Raw genomic sequence first — 15,685 nt, 5'->3', positions numbered from 1 at the left:
TTTTATTTTTTGTTTTTATTTTTTTTAAAGTGTTTAATTGATGAGTTTAATGGTTATGCACGGATCCAATTAGAATATAACGTTTTATTATGTCATTTAATTTTTTTAAAATTTTCAGTGTGACTTGTCCTGATTCATGATCGTCATTGGTTGACAGTGTAAAACTATTTTACAATGTCAATGCATATCTTTTTTTCTTTAATTGATATGTATTATCAGTGTAAAAAGTCGTATATCATCGATAAATTACGATAATTCATATGTGATACTTTAAATGTGATTAAAAAAAATTAAAAATATATAAAATTATAATGATCATGATTAACAGATTGTAAAATATTTTTACACTGTCAATTAATTTTATTTAAAATATGTGACTATTTATTGTTTAATAATTATTTAATTAATTTTAAAAAATTATATAATTTCATAAATTAAAATATTTCAATAATTATAAACAAATAAAAAATTATAAAGATTATTTTTTAATTATAAAATATTAAAATTATTATTATTTCGTTTAATATTATTTTAATCGTCAGCTCATCAAATCAATTAACTATTTAAAAATATTAAATATAAATAAAGTTATTAATATATCATTTACTTAAAAAATATTATTTTAATCGTCACTTTTCTTCTTCTTCTGTATCCCCTAAAGAGGGGTGATTTAGGATCAATTTTGATCCAAAATCACCCCTCCAAATTGTTCTTGTTTCTCTATTAGTTTATTAAGTGATTTTCACTTATACTTAGTGTTTTTTTTGTGATTTCGTCATTTTAGTGCGTCGTTGTTTGTTTTGATTTCCCGTCTTTGTGCGGTATATTTTATTTTTCTGTCTTTGTGCGCAGTGTTCATTTGTTTCAAGTTAAAATATGAGTTTCGATCTAGTGCAGATCCTATCTATGACTTTGGTGCTATTAACGCTACAGATCTGGAGGCATGAATATTTCAGACATTTCAATATAGTCATAGTTATATTCGTAGGCATATGCAATTTGCCGTTTTATGCTATTAACATGGATGTTGTGAGTTTGTTTGCAGATTGATCCTTTTTGTTTTTGGCGATTTTTAATTTGTATTGCAACAATGTACTCTATCGATTGGAATGAATGAATATTTTATTTAGTCAAAAAAAGAAAATTTACTATGAAATAGTTTATCAAAAAAAAATTTTACTATGAAATAATAAAAAATTAAACATTTTTATTGTCCATCTTTATGATTCATGTTTTTTTTTTATCAAAACATGCCTTGAATTTAGCAAGTCTCGCAGGAGAAGATCTAGCATACCACACAGCATGACAAATTCTACCAACAGAATCATCAATGTCTTTCAAATTTTCTTTCACAATTAAATTCAATATATATGTGCGCAACACTGCATATGAAAATGGTTTCCACTCATAATTAAATTATTCTTAGACAAAAGTCTTTTTTTGAGACGCTCAACCCCAGCATCATTAAATGAGGCATTATTAACCGTCAAACTAAGCACGCGATTTAACCCCCAACTATTCAAGCACAAGGTCAGCCCAATCAATCTGGAGACCTCATTTTAATTTAAAAAATGGACTCAAATTTTTTAAAAAAATGAAATTATGATAATTAAAAATGACACATCAAAAATATTATTATATATTAATAAAAAATAAAATTAATTATAATTATTTTAAATTTTGATCATTCTCAATTTTTTATGTATTGGATTTTTATCATAACACTTTTTTATTTAATGTATTTTTATTATACCATTTATTATGTCGCTTAATATTAATGAAAAATTCCTAAAATTTAGGGCCCTGTGCTGTAGAGTTTGTTGCTCTTGCACAGGGTTGGACCTATTCAAGCACATCTTCATTATTATATAAATAACATCCCCTAAATAGAGCTCAAAAGTGAGTTTGGCAGGGGTGATTTGGCTCTCAAAAGCTTGCAAAATGAAGAGGAGAAGATCCCTGTTTATAGGAGGAATGAAATGGAATATTGATGTGAAATGCTCCTCCTCCTCTTCATTGGGTGAAATGCAACACAGATGGAGCTTTCCTTCCTAATTCCACGACTGCGGGCTGTGGTGGCCTCTTTCGGGATCACTTAGGCAATTTCCTTTTAGCGTTCGCTAATTTTGTCCCTTGACCTTCGTCTACTATAGCGGAGTTCCAGGATGCTTTGTGTGCTATAAAGCTGGCTATGGAGAAAGGTTGGAATAACCTTTAGATAGAGTCGGACTCCAAACTTGTGGTGCAATCTTTCTCTAATCCTTCTTTGGTTCCTTGGCAAATCAAAAGGAGATGGAACGTTTGTATCTTGTACCATTACAACAGGCATCTTTTTTTCTCCCACATCTACCGGGAAGGCAACACTTATGCAGATTTCTTAGCTAATGTAGGCTTACACTTAACATCTCTAACCATTTTTTAGTCCATTCCTTTAGGTTTAAGGAAGGATTTTGTAAGTAATGGATTAGTTTTGCCTTATTTTAGATTCTCATCCTGTTGAATATTCCTTATATTAACGGTTATTTTGATAAGACAGTTATTTTTCCTGAGATTGGTGTTAAGGAAGAGTTGTTTGTCTGCTAAGCAAGTTGATGAGTCGGTGCAAGATGGGGCTGAATTGTTTATGTTGTTGACAACTTTGGATATTCGTGAGAAGAGAACAATTGAAGAATTTCCAATAGTTTGTGAGTTTACGGAGGTATTCCCTGAAGATATAAGTGATTTACCTCCGAAACGTGAAGTGGAGTTTTCGATTGATTTAGTTCCTGGAACTAGTCCTGTATCGATGGCTCCCTATAGGATGTCTGCTTTTGAGTTGAAAGAGTTGAAGAGTCAACTGGAAGATTTGCTTGAGAAGAGGTTTATTCGTCCTAGTGTATCACCGTGGGGTGCACCTATTCTATTAGTCAAGAAGAAATAAGGTTCGATGAGATTATGTGTTTATTATAGACAATTAAACAAAGTGACGATTAAGAACCGATATCCACTTCCGAGAATTGATAATTTGATGGATCAGTTGGTTGGGGATAAGGTTGTTGTTGTGTTCATCGATGACATCTTGATTTATTCTAAGAGTGAAGAGGAACATGCTGAGTGTCATACCCTAATTTTGACCCCCCTGAGATGTCATACCTCCAAACATCTCATCAAACTCAAGACAGATACTCAGAGCAGTCACTTGTTTGTCTGATACCCAATCGAGGGTGCTCAAGGACAAAGGAGTTCAGGCAAAGGATCAATCAATATAAGAATAACCTCTAATACAATCATGGGACTCAAATGATTCATTTATCCACCTATGTTGATTAGACATCAGTCATCAGGGCTCAGGTTTGCTCAGATCACCAGACTAGGGTTTTGGGAGGTGTTCTAATGCAAAAAGGACAAGTTGTAGCTTATGCTTCAAGGCAACTCAAAGTTCATGAGTTGGCAGCTATTGTGTTTGTGTTAAAACTTTGGAAGCATTATTTGTTCGGATTTGGAGTTGGCAGCTATTATATTTGTGTTAAAACTTTGGAGGTATTATTTGTTCGGATCGAGGTTTGATGTGTTTAGTGATCACAAGATTTTGAAGTACTTGTTCGATCAGAAAGAGTTGAATATGAGGCAAAGGAGATGGTTGGAGTTCTTGAAAGACTATGATTTTGGTTTGAATTACTATCCTGGAAAGGCGAATGTTGTAGTCGATGCATTGAGTAGGAAGTCATTGCATATGTCTATGTTGATGGTTCGAGAGTTTGACTTGTTGGAACAATTTAGAGACTTGAGTTTGGTTTATGAAACGACATCTTCTTGTATTAAGCTTGGTATGTTGAAGCTTACGTGTGGCATTCTTGATGAAATTAGAGAAGGTCAAAAATCAGATTTGAAGTTAGTCGATGTTATGACATTGATTAATCAAGGCAACGGTGGTGACTTTCGGATTGATGAGAATGGTATCATGAGGTGTCATGATCGAGTTTGTGTTCCGGATGTTGCGGATTTGAGGAAGAGAATTCTTGAGGAAGGGCATAGAAGTGGTTTGAGTATTCATCCTGGTGCTACTAAAATGTATCAAGATTTGAGGAAAATGTTTTGGTGGCAAGGTATGAAGAAGGACATAGCAGAATTTGTGTATTCTTGTTTGATTTGTCAAAAGTCAAATAAAAAACCGTCTGGTTTGATGCAACAGTTATCTATTCCTGAGTGGAAATGGAATAGTATTTCTATGGATTTCGTTTTGGGTTTACCGAGAACATCGGGTAATTGTGAAGTGATTTGGGTCGTTGTGGATAGGTTGATGAAATATGCTCATTTTATTCCGATGAGAATGGATTATTCGATGGAGAGGCTTGCTAAGTTTTACATCGAGAGGATTGTGTGTTTGCATGATATTCGGTCGAGTATTGTTTCGGATAGAGATCCGAGGTTCACTTTGAGATTTTGGAAAGGTTTGCAAAGTGCCTTGGGTACGAAGTTGCGTTTGAGTTCGGCGTATCATTCGCAAACCGATGGTCAAATGGAGAGGACTATTCAATCGCTTGAAGATCTTTTGAGTTCTTGTGTTTTGGAACAAGGAGGGAATTGGGATAATTTCTTTCCTTTGATCAAATTTACATACAATAACAGTTTCCATTCTAGTATTGGAATGGCACCTTTTGAGGCTCTTTATGGTAGAAGGTGTAGAAATCCTTTGTGTTGGTACGAATCGGGAGAGAGTGTTGTGGTTGGACTCGAATTGATTCAAGAGACAACGTATAAGATTAAGATGATTCAAGAGAAGATGAAGGCTTCTCAGAGTCGTCAAAAGAGTTATCATGATAAGAGGAGGAAGGCTCTCGAGTTTGAGAAGGATGATCATGTGTTTCTTCGAGTTACGCCAGTGACGGGTTGCATAGTTTAACGTCGCGTTTCATTGGTCCTTATCAGATTTCGGAAAGGATAGGTGAAGTGGCATACTGTAACACCCTAAATCTACCCCAAGCATTTATGCGGAAAATATCAGAGTATAAAAATTCTCAAACAGAATCAGGATGTCACACATTCAACATAAACATAAACCTGTCATGCTTTTTAAACTAATACATAACACTATCAGGATTGGAGTGAACAAAACTTATAACATATATCTCAACTTTTGAATAACATAGTATTCATAGCATAACCCAACTTAGGTTCAACATGCAACAGATTCACAATGATCCAACAATTAAGACATAACATCTTTTGAATCATAAAAAGAAACAATACAAACAAATCCTCAAATACATCATAAGGTTCAATAAGCAAATAACAACATCAAGCAAGTGTTTATTTCCCCCCAAGTGCTACGTATCAGAGCAATGACACCCAAAACTCGACTATAAGCGGAAACAGCTACTCATCTGGATTACCTGCACGTTACCCACGTGGAGGCAACATTCAAACAGAAAGGGTGAGATATCAAACTATATAAATAAGATTATGATAAATCATATATTAGGTGATGAATATAAATGAACCACCGTTTCACACAACATCAACATAAACAACACTAAGAACATCATCAAAGAATAGTCTTGATATCAACACATCGGCATCTTCATTAAATCAACACATAAGCATCACAGTGCATGGACAACAACTTCAACCAACAAGAACTAACAAAGACTCGAATGCGACTCAACTATGCATATGCATGTGGTACCATTGGAGTAAAACTCCCAACTTAGAACATTGCCAGTAATTCCGAGGCATAAGGCAAAGCCTTCAACACGGTCACATATCAACATCACACCGTTCAACTTTATGTTATGCTATGCTATGCGCAAACATACAACGACCACGATTCGACAACGAAACAACGATATAACAACAACACAACAACGGTCACATATCAACAATCACACCGTTTAACTTTATCCCAAAGACTCACGACACAATCTTAACAACGGGATTATCAACTTCATAACAATATATATAAAATATCAAAATTCACTAGGATTCACACCTTAAGGCTACACACAGGACAATGTACAATAATAATCATATCGGCAATCACAACATTATTTGCAACAAATGCATCCAAACCCAAACCATAGTTTTCGGTCAATTCGCAAAATAATCGCAATATGCCAATATATCAAATAAGTCAAAACAACTTCCAAATTAACATCTAACTCAATTAGAGATAATGTTAATTATCAAAACAACATAATTGGCATAGCAATATATTATTCTCAACCTAAATATTCAACCAAAACGCAATTACGGTCAATTTCTCAAGATCCCGTAATTTACCGATAAACCGAATAATTTATCCAAGTCTAAGTATTTTTCAATTAAATAGACTCGTTGCAATTAATTCAACTATTAAATTTAACCAACTAATTAATATCACACCATATTTATTTTAATTTACTATTTCATTTTTTTATTCAAAAACCAACATTTAATATAAAGGATATTCAAATCCATACAATTTCAGTAGGTTCGTAAAATAGCACAATTTCAACAAAATATCACCACCACATTAACCTACTAATTAAACTTAGTTATCACGTAAATTTTCATCAAATTCCGGACAACTAATTATACCGCTTAATTCGATCAAATGGGACAGTTTTTAACTTTGTTAAACTTCTACTATTTTTAATTTATTTATATTCATTGTAAATGTTCAAGCTTCACACAAGAAGCATCTCAGTATATCAATTGCACTACATTGTGCTCTTTGGTTTCTATTGAATAGTAAGTCACTTCATAATTTGCACACAGGACAACAACAAATACAGACTAGTGAACAAAGTTTTAAAAATATATATATATATATATATATATATATATATATATATATATATATATATATATATATATATATATATATATATATATATATATATATATATATATATATATTCACTATTATATACATAACCATTGTATTATAATTCTATTATATACATAATATATATTAAGTAACCATTGATAAAGTAGGAAAACAGAGAAAAGCAATTTGTAGAGTATACCAATGGACTACACATGATGAGAAAATGGAACTTCTTACTAGAATGCCTAAAACGAAAATAACCTGTAAGCACACATTGCCAACTGATCTTGGCTTCTGGACGTCACACAACAAAGGGTTGACCGTCTCAAAGGTGCTAATTATTCTAAGCACTGTGCATTTATATATTCCAACTCAAAACAGTATTAATGAACAACAACATTACCGAAAATCATTTGCAATCTCAAACAGAAAATAAATTTAACACCACACAATGATTAATCCATACCCTAAACCCACATACAATCTATCATATTCTCATTTAGGTAGTAAGAATCCCCCCTTACCTTGGATTGAGTGCAGCTCTAAGAAGTTTCAATGGAAAATTGAAGAAAAATTGCACTTTAGAGCAACACTTTTGGATCCCCTTTCTCCTCTTCACAAACCCTAGTCTCCTTTCTTTACTTTTCTTTTTCACTTTTTTCGGTTCTCTCTTTCTCTCTATCTATGTTTCTATTTTATTTTATTTATTTTAAATGGCAAAAGAGACCACCACCACCTAATGGGCCTATCAAAAGACACCCCTTAACACTTAGAAATATCATTAATTAAACTAAAAATTTATTCTACTCTTAATAAAAAAAATACTTCAACTTAAATATCATTAAAATAAAATATTATTATTTAATATACCGACTGAATACTCTGTGTCTCACATTTCCGGTCTAAACTTAATTACTCAGAAAATTCCCAAAACGCTAAATATTAACTCATTAATATTTCTAATACTAAAAATGTTAAAATCTCCGATTAAATATCGATCCGCTATCCCGAGCTAATACCGACTAAAACGCCCCAAAACGCAAAAATTTCAGAAAACATCACAAATGTCTAAATTAAGAAAATAATTATTTTTCTGGGCGTTACAACTCTCCCCCACTAGAATATTTTCGTCCTCGAAAATAGAAATTTACCTGATTCAAATAACTCGGGATAGGAGTCTCGCATCTTGCTCTCCAATTCCCATGTCAAGCTTTCACCAGCAGCTCCTAACCAGACAACTTTCACCAATGCAATCTCCTTGCCTCTTAGAACCTTCATCTCGCGATCCACAATTCGCACAGGCATCGTCTCCACTGTGAGATTATCACGCACTTGCACATCGTCCATCTGAATCACATGAGACGGATCGGAAACATACTTTCGGAGTTGTGACACATGAAACACATCGTGCAAATTAGCAAGATTTGGCGGTAACGCCACACGGTAAGCAACTCTCCCAACTCGATCCGATATCTGATACGGACCAATAAAACGAGGAGTGCGCTTTTTAGACTTTAGAGCTCGCCCAACACCAGTCACGGGTGTGACTCTCAAAAATACATGATCACCAGCTTGGAATTCCAAATATTTCCTCCTCTTGTCATGGTAACTTTTCTGCCTACTTTGAGAAGCTTTCATCTTATCTCGAATAAGCTTCACCTTCTCAGTAGTCTCTCTAACAATCTCGGGTCCAAGCACCACACTCTCACCCGATTCGTGCCAACACAACGGAGTCCTACACCTCCGACCATACAACGCCTCAAAAGGTGCCATCCCAATACTAGAATGGTAACTGTTATTGTAAGTGAACTCAATCAACGGAAGATAAGTATCCCACGAACCTCCCTGCTCAAGAACACATGCTCTCAACAAATCCTCCAATAACTGAATAGTTCTCTCGGTCTGACCATCTGTCTGTGGATGATACGTCGTACTCAACCTCAATTTAGAACCCAACGCCTCTTGCAAACTCTTCCAGAAGTCGGAAGTAAACCTCGGATCTCTATCCGACACAATACACAAAGAAACACCATGCAACTTCACAATCACCCTGACATATATCTCTGCTAACTTTGCAATCGGGAATGTGATGTTAATAGGTATAAAGTGTGCCGACTTCGTAAGCCTATCAATAATCACCCAAATCGAATCAAATCCTCTCGAGGTATTAGGTAATCCCGTCACAAAGTCCATTGAAATGCTATCCCATTTCCATTCTGGAACTTCTAACGATTGCATCAACCCTGCAGGCTTCTGATGCTCGATCTTTGACTTCTGACAAGTCAAACAAGCATACACAAACTGTGCCACATCACGTTTCATACCAGGCCATAAAAACAAACTCTTCAAGTCTTGATACATCTTTGTAGCTCCTGGATGAATACTCAAACTGCTTCTATGACTCTCTTCAAGAATCACTTTCTTAATCTCTTCATCATCAGGAATACAAATACGATCTCGGAATCTCAACACACCATGCGCATCTAACTTGAAATCATCCTTCTCAAGTCGATCGGTTCCTACCATCAAATCCACCAACTTCACATCTAGCTTCTGAGCCTCTTTGATATTGTTGAGAAAGTCATTGTTAATCTTTAATATTCCTAACATAACACTATGCGGTGTCACTTCACAAACTAAGCTCAAATCTCGGAACTGCTCAATCAACTCCAACTCCTTAGCCATCATAGCCGACATATGCAAGGTCTTTCGGCTTAAAGCATCGGCCACAACATTAGCTTTTCCGGGATGATAATTCAAACCGAAATCATAATCCTTCAATAATTCTAACCACCTTCGCTGCCTCATATTCAACTCTTTCTGATCAAAAAGGTACTTCAAACTCTTATGGTCACTAAACACTTCAAATCTCGAACCATAAAGATAATGTCTCCAAATTTTCAACACAAAGACCACTGCAGCCAACTCTAGATCATGCGTAGGATAATTCTTTTCATGAGTCCTCAACTGCCTAGACGCATAAGCAACCACTTTACCATTCTGCATAAGCACACCACCTAACCCCATCAGACAAGCATCACAGTACACAACAAAAGGCTCTCCCGGATTAGGCAAAGTCAAAACTGGAGCCGACGTCAACCTCTTCTTCAACTCATTGAAACTTTCTTCGCATCGAATATCCCACACAAAAGCTTTTCTCTTGCAAGTAAATCTTGTCAACGGAAGTGCCAATTTAGAAAATCCTTCGATAAACCGTCTATAGTATCCGGCTAAACCCAAAAAGCTTCTAATCTCTGTAGCTGATTTCAGAGCTTCCCATTGTAACACAGCATCAACTTTAGAAGGATCCACGACAATGCCATGACCAGAAATGACATGACCAAGGAAACTAACTTCATGCAACCAGAATTCACACTTAGACAACTTGGCATACAACTGCTTCTCTTTCAGAACTTGTAACACAATTCTCAGATGCTCTTCATGCTCTTCTTCAGATTTAGAGTAAATCAGAATGTCATCAATGAATACCACTACAAACCGATCCAAGTAAGTATGAAAAATACGGTTCATGTACTCCATGAATACTCCCGGCGCATTAGTAACACCGAAGGGCATCACTGAATACTCGTAGTGTCCATACCGAGTCCTGAACGCGGTCTTCTGAATATCATCTTCTTTTACTCTAATCTGGTGATATCCGGACCTCAAATCAATTTTAGAAAACACGCTAGCACCCACCAATTGATCCATCAAGTCATCAATTCTTGGAAGCGGATACTTGTTCTTGATCGTCACTTTATTCAATTGCCGATAATCAACACAAAGTCTCATACTTCCATCTTTCTTCTTTACTAATAACACGGGCGCTCCCCACGGTGATACACTTGGTCTTACAAACTTTTTCTCAAGCAACTCTTCTAATTGCTTATTCAATTCAGACAACTCAGATGCAGACATCCGGTACGGTGCCATAGAAACAGGTCTGGTACCAGGTACAAGATCAATCGCAAACTCAACTTCTCTTTCTGGAGGTACATCAGGAATTTCATCAGGAAATACCTCAGGAAATTCTCGCACCACCTTTAACTCGTCAATTCTAACTTGATTCTCAAAAGACAATGACGCCATCAACGAGAACATTTGTGCCTCGTCTTGCATCAATTCCCTCAACTGCTTACCAGTCAACAAACCAACTCCTTCTTCCTCGGGAGAAGAAAACCTCAAGGACTTGTTAAAACAATTGATATGAACATAGTTATACTCTAACCAATTCATACCTAAGATCACATCTAATCCACTTAACGGCAAACAAATCAAGTCAACAACAAAGTCTTTGTCGAAGATCGACAAAGGACACTTTAAACACATCAGAGAAGTAGTCACCGATCCCTTAGCTGGAAGATCGACAACCATCTCTCCATTCATGGAAGACAACATTAGACCCAATCTTTCAACACAATCAGAAGCAATAAAACAATGAGTAGCACCAGTATCAATAATAGTGATTAAAGGAGTACTATTAATGAAACATATACCTCTGATGAGTCGGTCTCCACTAGCTGTAGGAGTCCCAGCTAAAGCAACCACCTTTCCACCAGATTGTGCCTTCTTCTTTGGACACTGGCTACCAATGTGTCCCTCTTCGCCACACGTGAAACATACCATGTCCTTATGCTTACAATCAGACATTGCATGTCCCATCTTACCACATCTGAAACACTTCCTCGCATCAGCAGTACAAGCATTGCTCTTATGACCAGGTTGACCACACTTGAAGCATACAATCCTAGCAGGAGCATCTCCCCCACTAGACCTCTGACCATGAGTAACTCTTTGTTTCCCTTTACCAGCATCATACAGTTTCCCACGGCTTTGTTGATTCTTACCCCTTCTATCACTAACCATCTTGTGATGAGCATTACTATCTTCCTCAAAGATCCTACAACTGTCAACCAAATCAGAAAACAAACGGATCTTTTGGTACCCAACAGCCTTCTTGATTTCCGAGCGTAACCCATTCTGAAACTTGATGCACTTAGAAAATTCAGCACCTTCGCCATCAAAGTGAGGATAGAACTTAATCAACTCAGTGAACTTGGCAGCATACTCGGTCACAGACTTGTTCCCTTGCGTCAACTCTAGGAATTCTATCTCTTTCTTACCCCGAACATCTTCAGGATAGTACTTCCTCAGAAATTCCCTGCGGAACACATTCCAAGTGACTTCCTCACCTGAAAACTCCAACCTAGCAAGTGTCTCCAACCACCAATCATCAGCTTCCTTAGCCAGCATATGAATGCCATATCTGACCTTCTGAGCAGGAGTACAATCCATAACACGGAAGATTCGCTCGAGCTCCTTCAACCAATCAAGAGCACCATCAGGGTCATGCGTACCCTTGAACACCGGCGGATTCTCCCTTTGGAAAGTCGCCAAACTACGAGATCCAGCATTCTCGTCAGCATTCGGTTGGTTCTGCATAGCCTGAGCCATCGCTTCCAAAGCAGCGGCTATCGCAGCATCATTCCTCCCAGCCATAGCGTCACTACAACACAAAAACAATTAGCACAAACAACAATACATGATTGTTATACTACATTACGACTCGACACTTGGCCGGACAAGACCGACCTGCTCTGATACCACTAATGTAACACCCTAAATCTACCCCAAGCATTTATGCGGAAAATATCAGAGTATAAAAATTCTCAAACAGAATCAGGATGTCACACATTCAACATAAACATAAACCTGTCATGCTTTTTAAACTAATACATAACACTATCAGGATTGGAGTGAACAAAACTTATAACATATATCTCAACTTTTGAATAACATAGTATTCATAGCATAACCCAACTTAGGTTCAACATGCAACAGATTCACAATGATCCAACAATTAAGACATAACATCTTTTGAATCATAAAAAGAAACAATACAAACAAATCCTCAAATACATCATAAGGTTCAATAAGCAAATAACAACATCAAGCAAGTGTCCATTTCCCCCCAAGTGCTACGTATCAGAGCAATGACACCCAAAACTCGACTATAAGCGGAAACAGCTACTCATCTGGATTACCTGCACGTTACCCACGTGGAGGCAACATTCAAACAGAAAGGGTGAGATATCGAACTATATAAATAAGATTATGATAAATCATATATTAGGTGATGAATATAAATGAACCACCGTTTCACACAACATCAACATAAACAACACTAAGAACATCATCAAAGAATAGTCTTGATATCAACACATCGACATCTTCAACAAATCAACACATAAGCATCACAGTGCATGGACAACAACTTCAACCAACAAGAACTAACAAAGACTCGAATGCGACTCAACTATGCATATGCATGTGGTACCATTGGAGTAAAACTCCCAACTTAGAACATTGCCAGTAATTCCGAGGCATAAGGCAAAGCCTTCAACACGGTCACATATCAACATCACACCGTTCAACTTTATGTTATGCTATGCTATGCGCAAACATACAACGGCCACGATTCGACAACGAAACAACGATATAACAACAACACAACAACGGTCACATATCAACAATCACACCGTTCAACTTTAGCCCAAAGACTCACGACACAATCTTAACAACAGGATTATCAACTTCATAACAATATATATAAAATATCAAAATTCACTAGGATTCACACCTTAAGGCTACACACAGGACAATGTACAATAATAATCATACCGGCCATCACAACATTATTTGCAACAAATGCATCCAAACCCAAACCATAGTTTTTGGTCAATTCGCAAAATAATCGCAATATGCCAATATATCAAATAAGTCAAAACAACTTCCAAATTAACATCTAACTCAATTAGCGATAACGTTAATTATCAAAACAACATAATTGGCATAGCAATATATTATTCTCAACCTAAATATTCAACCAAAACGCAATTACGGTCAATTTCTCAAGATCCCGTAATTTACCGATAAACCGAATAATTTATCCAAGTCTAAGTATTTTTCAATTAAATAGAATCGTTGCAATTAATTCAACTATTAAATTTAACCAACTAATTAATATCACACCATATTTATTTTAATTTACTATTTCATTTTTTTATTCAAAAACCAACATTTAATATAAAGGATATTCAAATCCATACAATTTCAGTAGGTTCGTAAAATAGCACAATTTCAACAAAATATCACCACCACATTAACCTACTAATTAAACTTAGTTATCACGTAAATTTTCATCAAATTCCGGACAACTAATTATACCGCTTAATTCGACCAAATGGGACAGTTTTTAACTTTGTTAAACTTCTACTATTTTTAATTTATTTATATTCATTGTAAATGTTCAAGCTTCACACAAGAAGCATCTCAGTATATCAATAGCACTACATTGTGCTCTTTGGTTTCTATTAAATAGTAAGTCACTTCATAATTTGCACACAGGACAACAACAAATACAGACTAGTGAACAAAGTTTTAAAAATTAAATTATATATATATATATATATATATATATATATATATATATATATATATATATTCACTATTATATACATAACCATTGTATTATAATTCTATTATATACATAATATATATTAAGTAACCATTGATAAAGTAGGAAAACAGAGAAAAGCAATTTGTAGAGTATACCAATGGACTACACATGATGAGAAAATGGAACTTCTTACTAGAATGCCTAAAACGAAAATAACCTGTAAGCACACTGTGGACCTCCGATTTTTTTTAATACCGGGCCATACCTCTGATCTGTAGAGATACGTGAACTGACTCTTTTTTGTCGCTTAATGCTTTCGCATTTTTTTTGAAAATATCACAGAGTCGCCACCGACCTTTTATTTTATCCAATTAAGGAAAGGTTTATAAAAGAAACAGAAAAAAGACCTTTAAGAAATTCTGGGTAAGGGGGTAGGTTATACAAAGGGAAGGTGTTAGCACCCTTTGTATCCATGGTTATCCATGGGCTCTTAAGTTTGCTTAGCTCACTTGTTTTTCGATCACTTTTCAATTGCTCTGAAATTGCTCATATGTGGTTTCAAATACCTTTGTAAATTGAATTTTGTAATGATCCGTGTGTGGATGTATACAAAATGCTTGTTTATCTTTCGAAAGATGTTTTGAAAGAACGTTAACTTTGTAATAACCCGTGTTTGGATGTATACAAAGTATTGTCTTTTTTTGAAAGTTTTGAAAAATCAACAGTGTATGAGAATTTTGTTTGTTTTGATTTGAGCAAGCAAACTAGGAGGTCTACCCTGAGTTGTAAGGTCTTTATCCTATTTCCTTTAAAAATCTATCCTTTCACCGGATATAAAAGCAAGGTTCGATTTTGTACTCAAAACAGTAGAATTTGACTTTGATTTTGAAAGATTGTAAAGGATTACCTGAAGAGGTGCAAGTGTGATTGTGATTGGATTCAGATATTTATCTTTGAAGTTAGTGATCTAACGGTTCAATTTTATCTTTGACATACACGCAGTTTATATTTGCTGGAAATTAAAATGCGGAAATGTAAAGTGCGGAAAGTAAATCTACGCTATTACATCGATTTTGCAGGAAACGTAAACTAGCCTATTTACATGAATTTGACATCCTATACATTTATCTAGGAATTTAAATTGCAAGAAAAATAAAAGGCATGTTTTTGGATTTTTTATGATTGATTTTAATTATAATTAATGCATGATTAATTAAATTAAAATGAAGAAAAAAGATGAAAATAGATTTAAACCTAGAAATTAAGTTTAAAATATGTACAAAATATTTGTTGATTAATTTTAAAACAAAACTAAATTTTTTGGAATTTTTGGAAATTGATTTGAAATTGATTTAAGTTAATTAAAACATAATTATGCAAATAATTATACAAATAATTAAAATTTAAAAAGAAAATTATTCAAAATATGTACAAAATTA

General features: G+C 35.0%; 1 protein-coding gene across 2 annotated transcripts; it reads right to left on the bottom strand.

The window, feature by feature from the left end:
* Positions 1 to 4,169: 4,169 nt before the first annotated feature.
* LOC131646130 (uncharacterized) lies at positions 4,170 to 12,246 on the bottom strand. Of its 2 annotated transcripts, none has more exons than XR_009297303.1 (2): positions 7,312 to 7,455; positions 4,170 to 5,372 (listed from the first exon to the last, which is right to left on the bottom strand). XR_009297303.1 is itself a non-coding variant. In XM_058916269.1 (2 exons), the coding sequence occupies exons 1-2, from the start codon at positions 12,239 to 12,241 to the stop codon at positions 5,356 to 5,358; spliced, it is 975 nt and encodes a 324-aa protein (XP_058772252.1). In that variant the 5' UTR covers positions 12,242 to 12,246; the 3' UTR covers positions 4,170 to 5,355. The 2 variants fall into 2 exon arrangements, 1 of the variants encoding a protein (XP_058772252.1); XM_058916269.1 differs by lacking the exon at positions 7,312 to 7,455 and adding an exon at positions 11,284 to 12,246.
* Positions 12,247 to 15,685: the final 3,439 nt, after the last annotated feature.

Source organism: Vicia villosa, linkage group LG2 (genome assembly GCF_029867415.1).
Source record: "Vicia villosa cultivar HV-30 ecotype Madison, WI linkage group LG2, Vvil1.0, whole genome shotgun sequence".
Lineage (NCBI taxonomy): Eukaryota > Viridiplantae > Streptophyta > Magnoliopsida > Fabales > Fabaceae > Vicia > Vicia villosa.
Note: the sequence above shows the minus strand (reverse complement) of the source record. Positions and strands in the feature narration are given on the sequence as shown.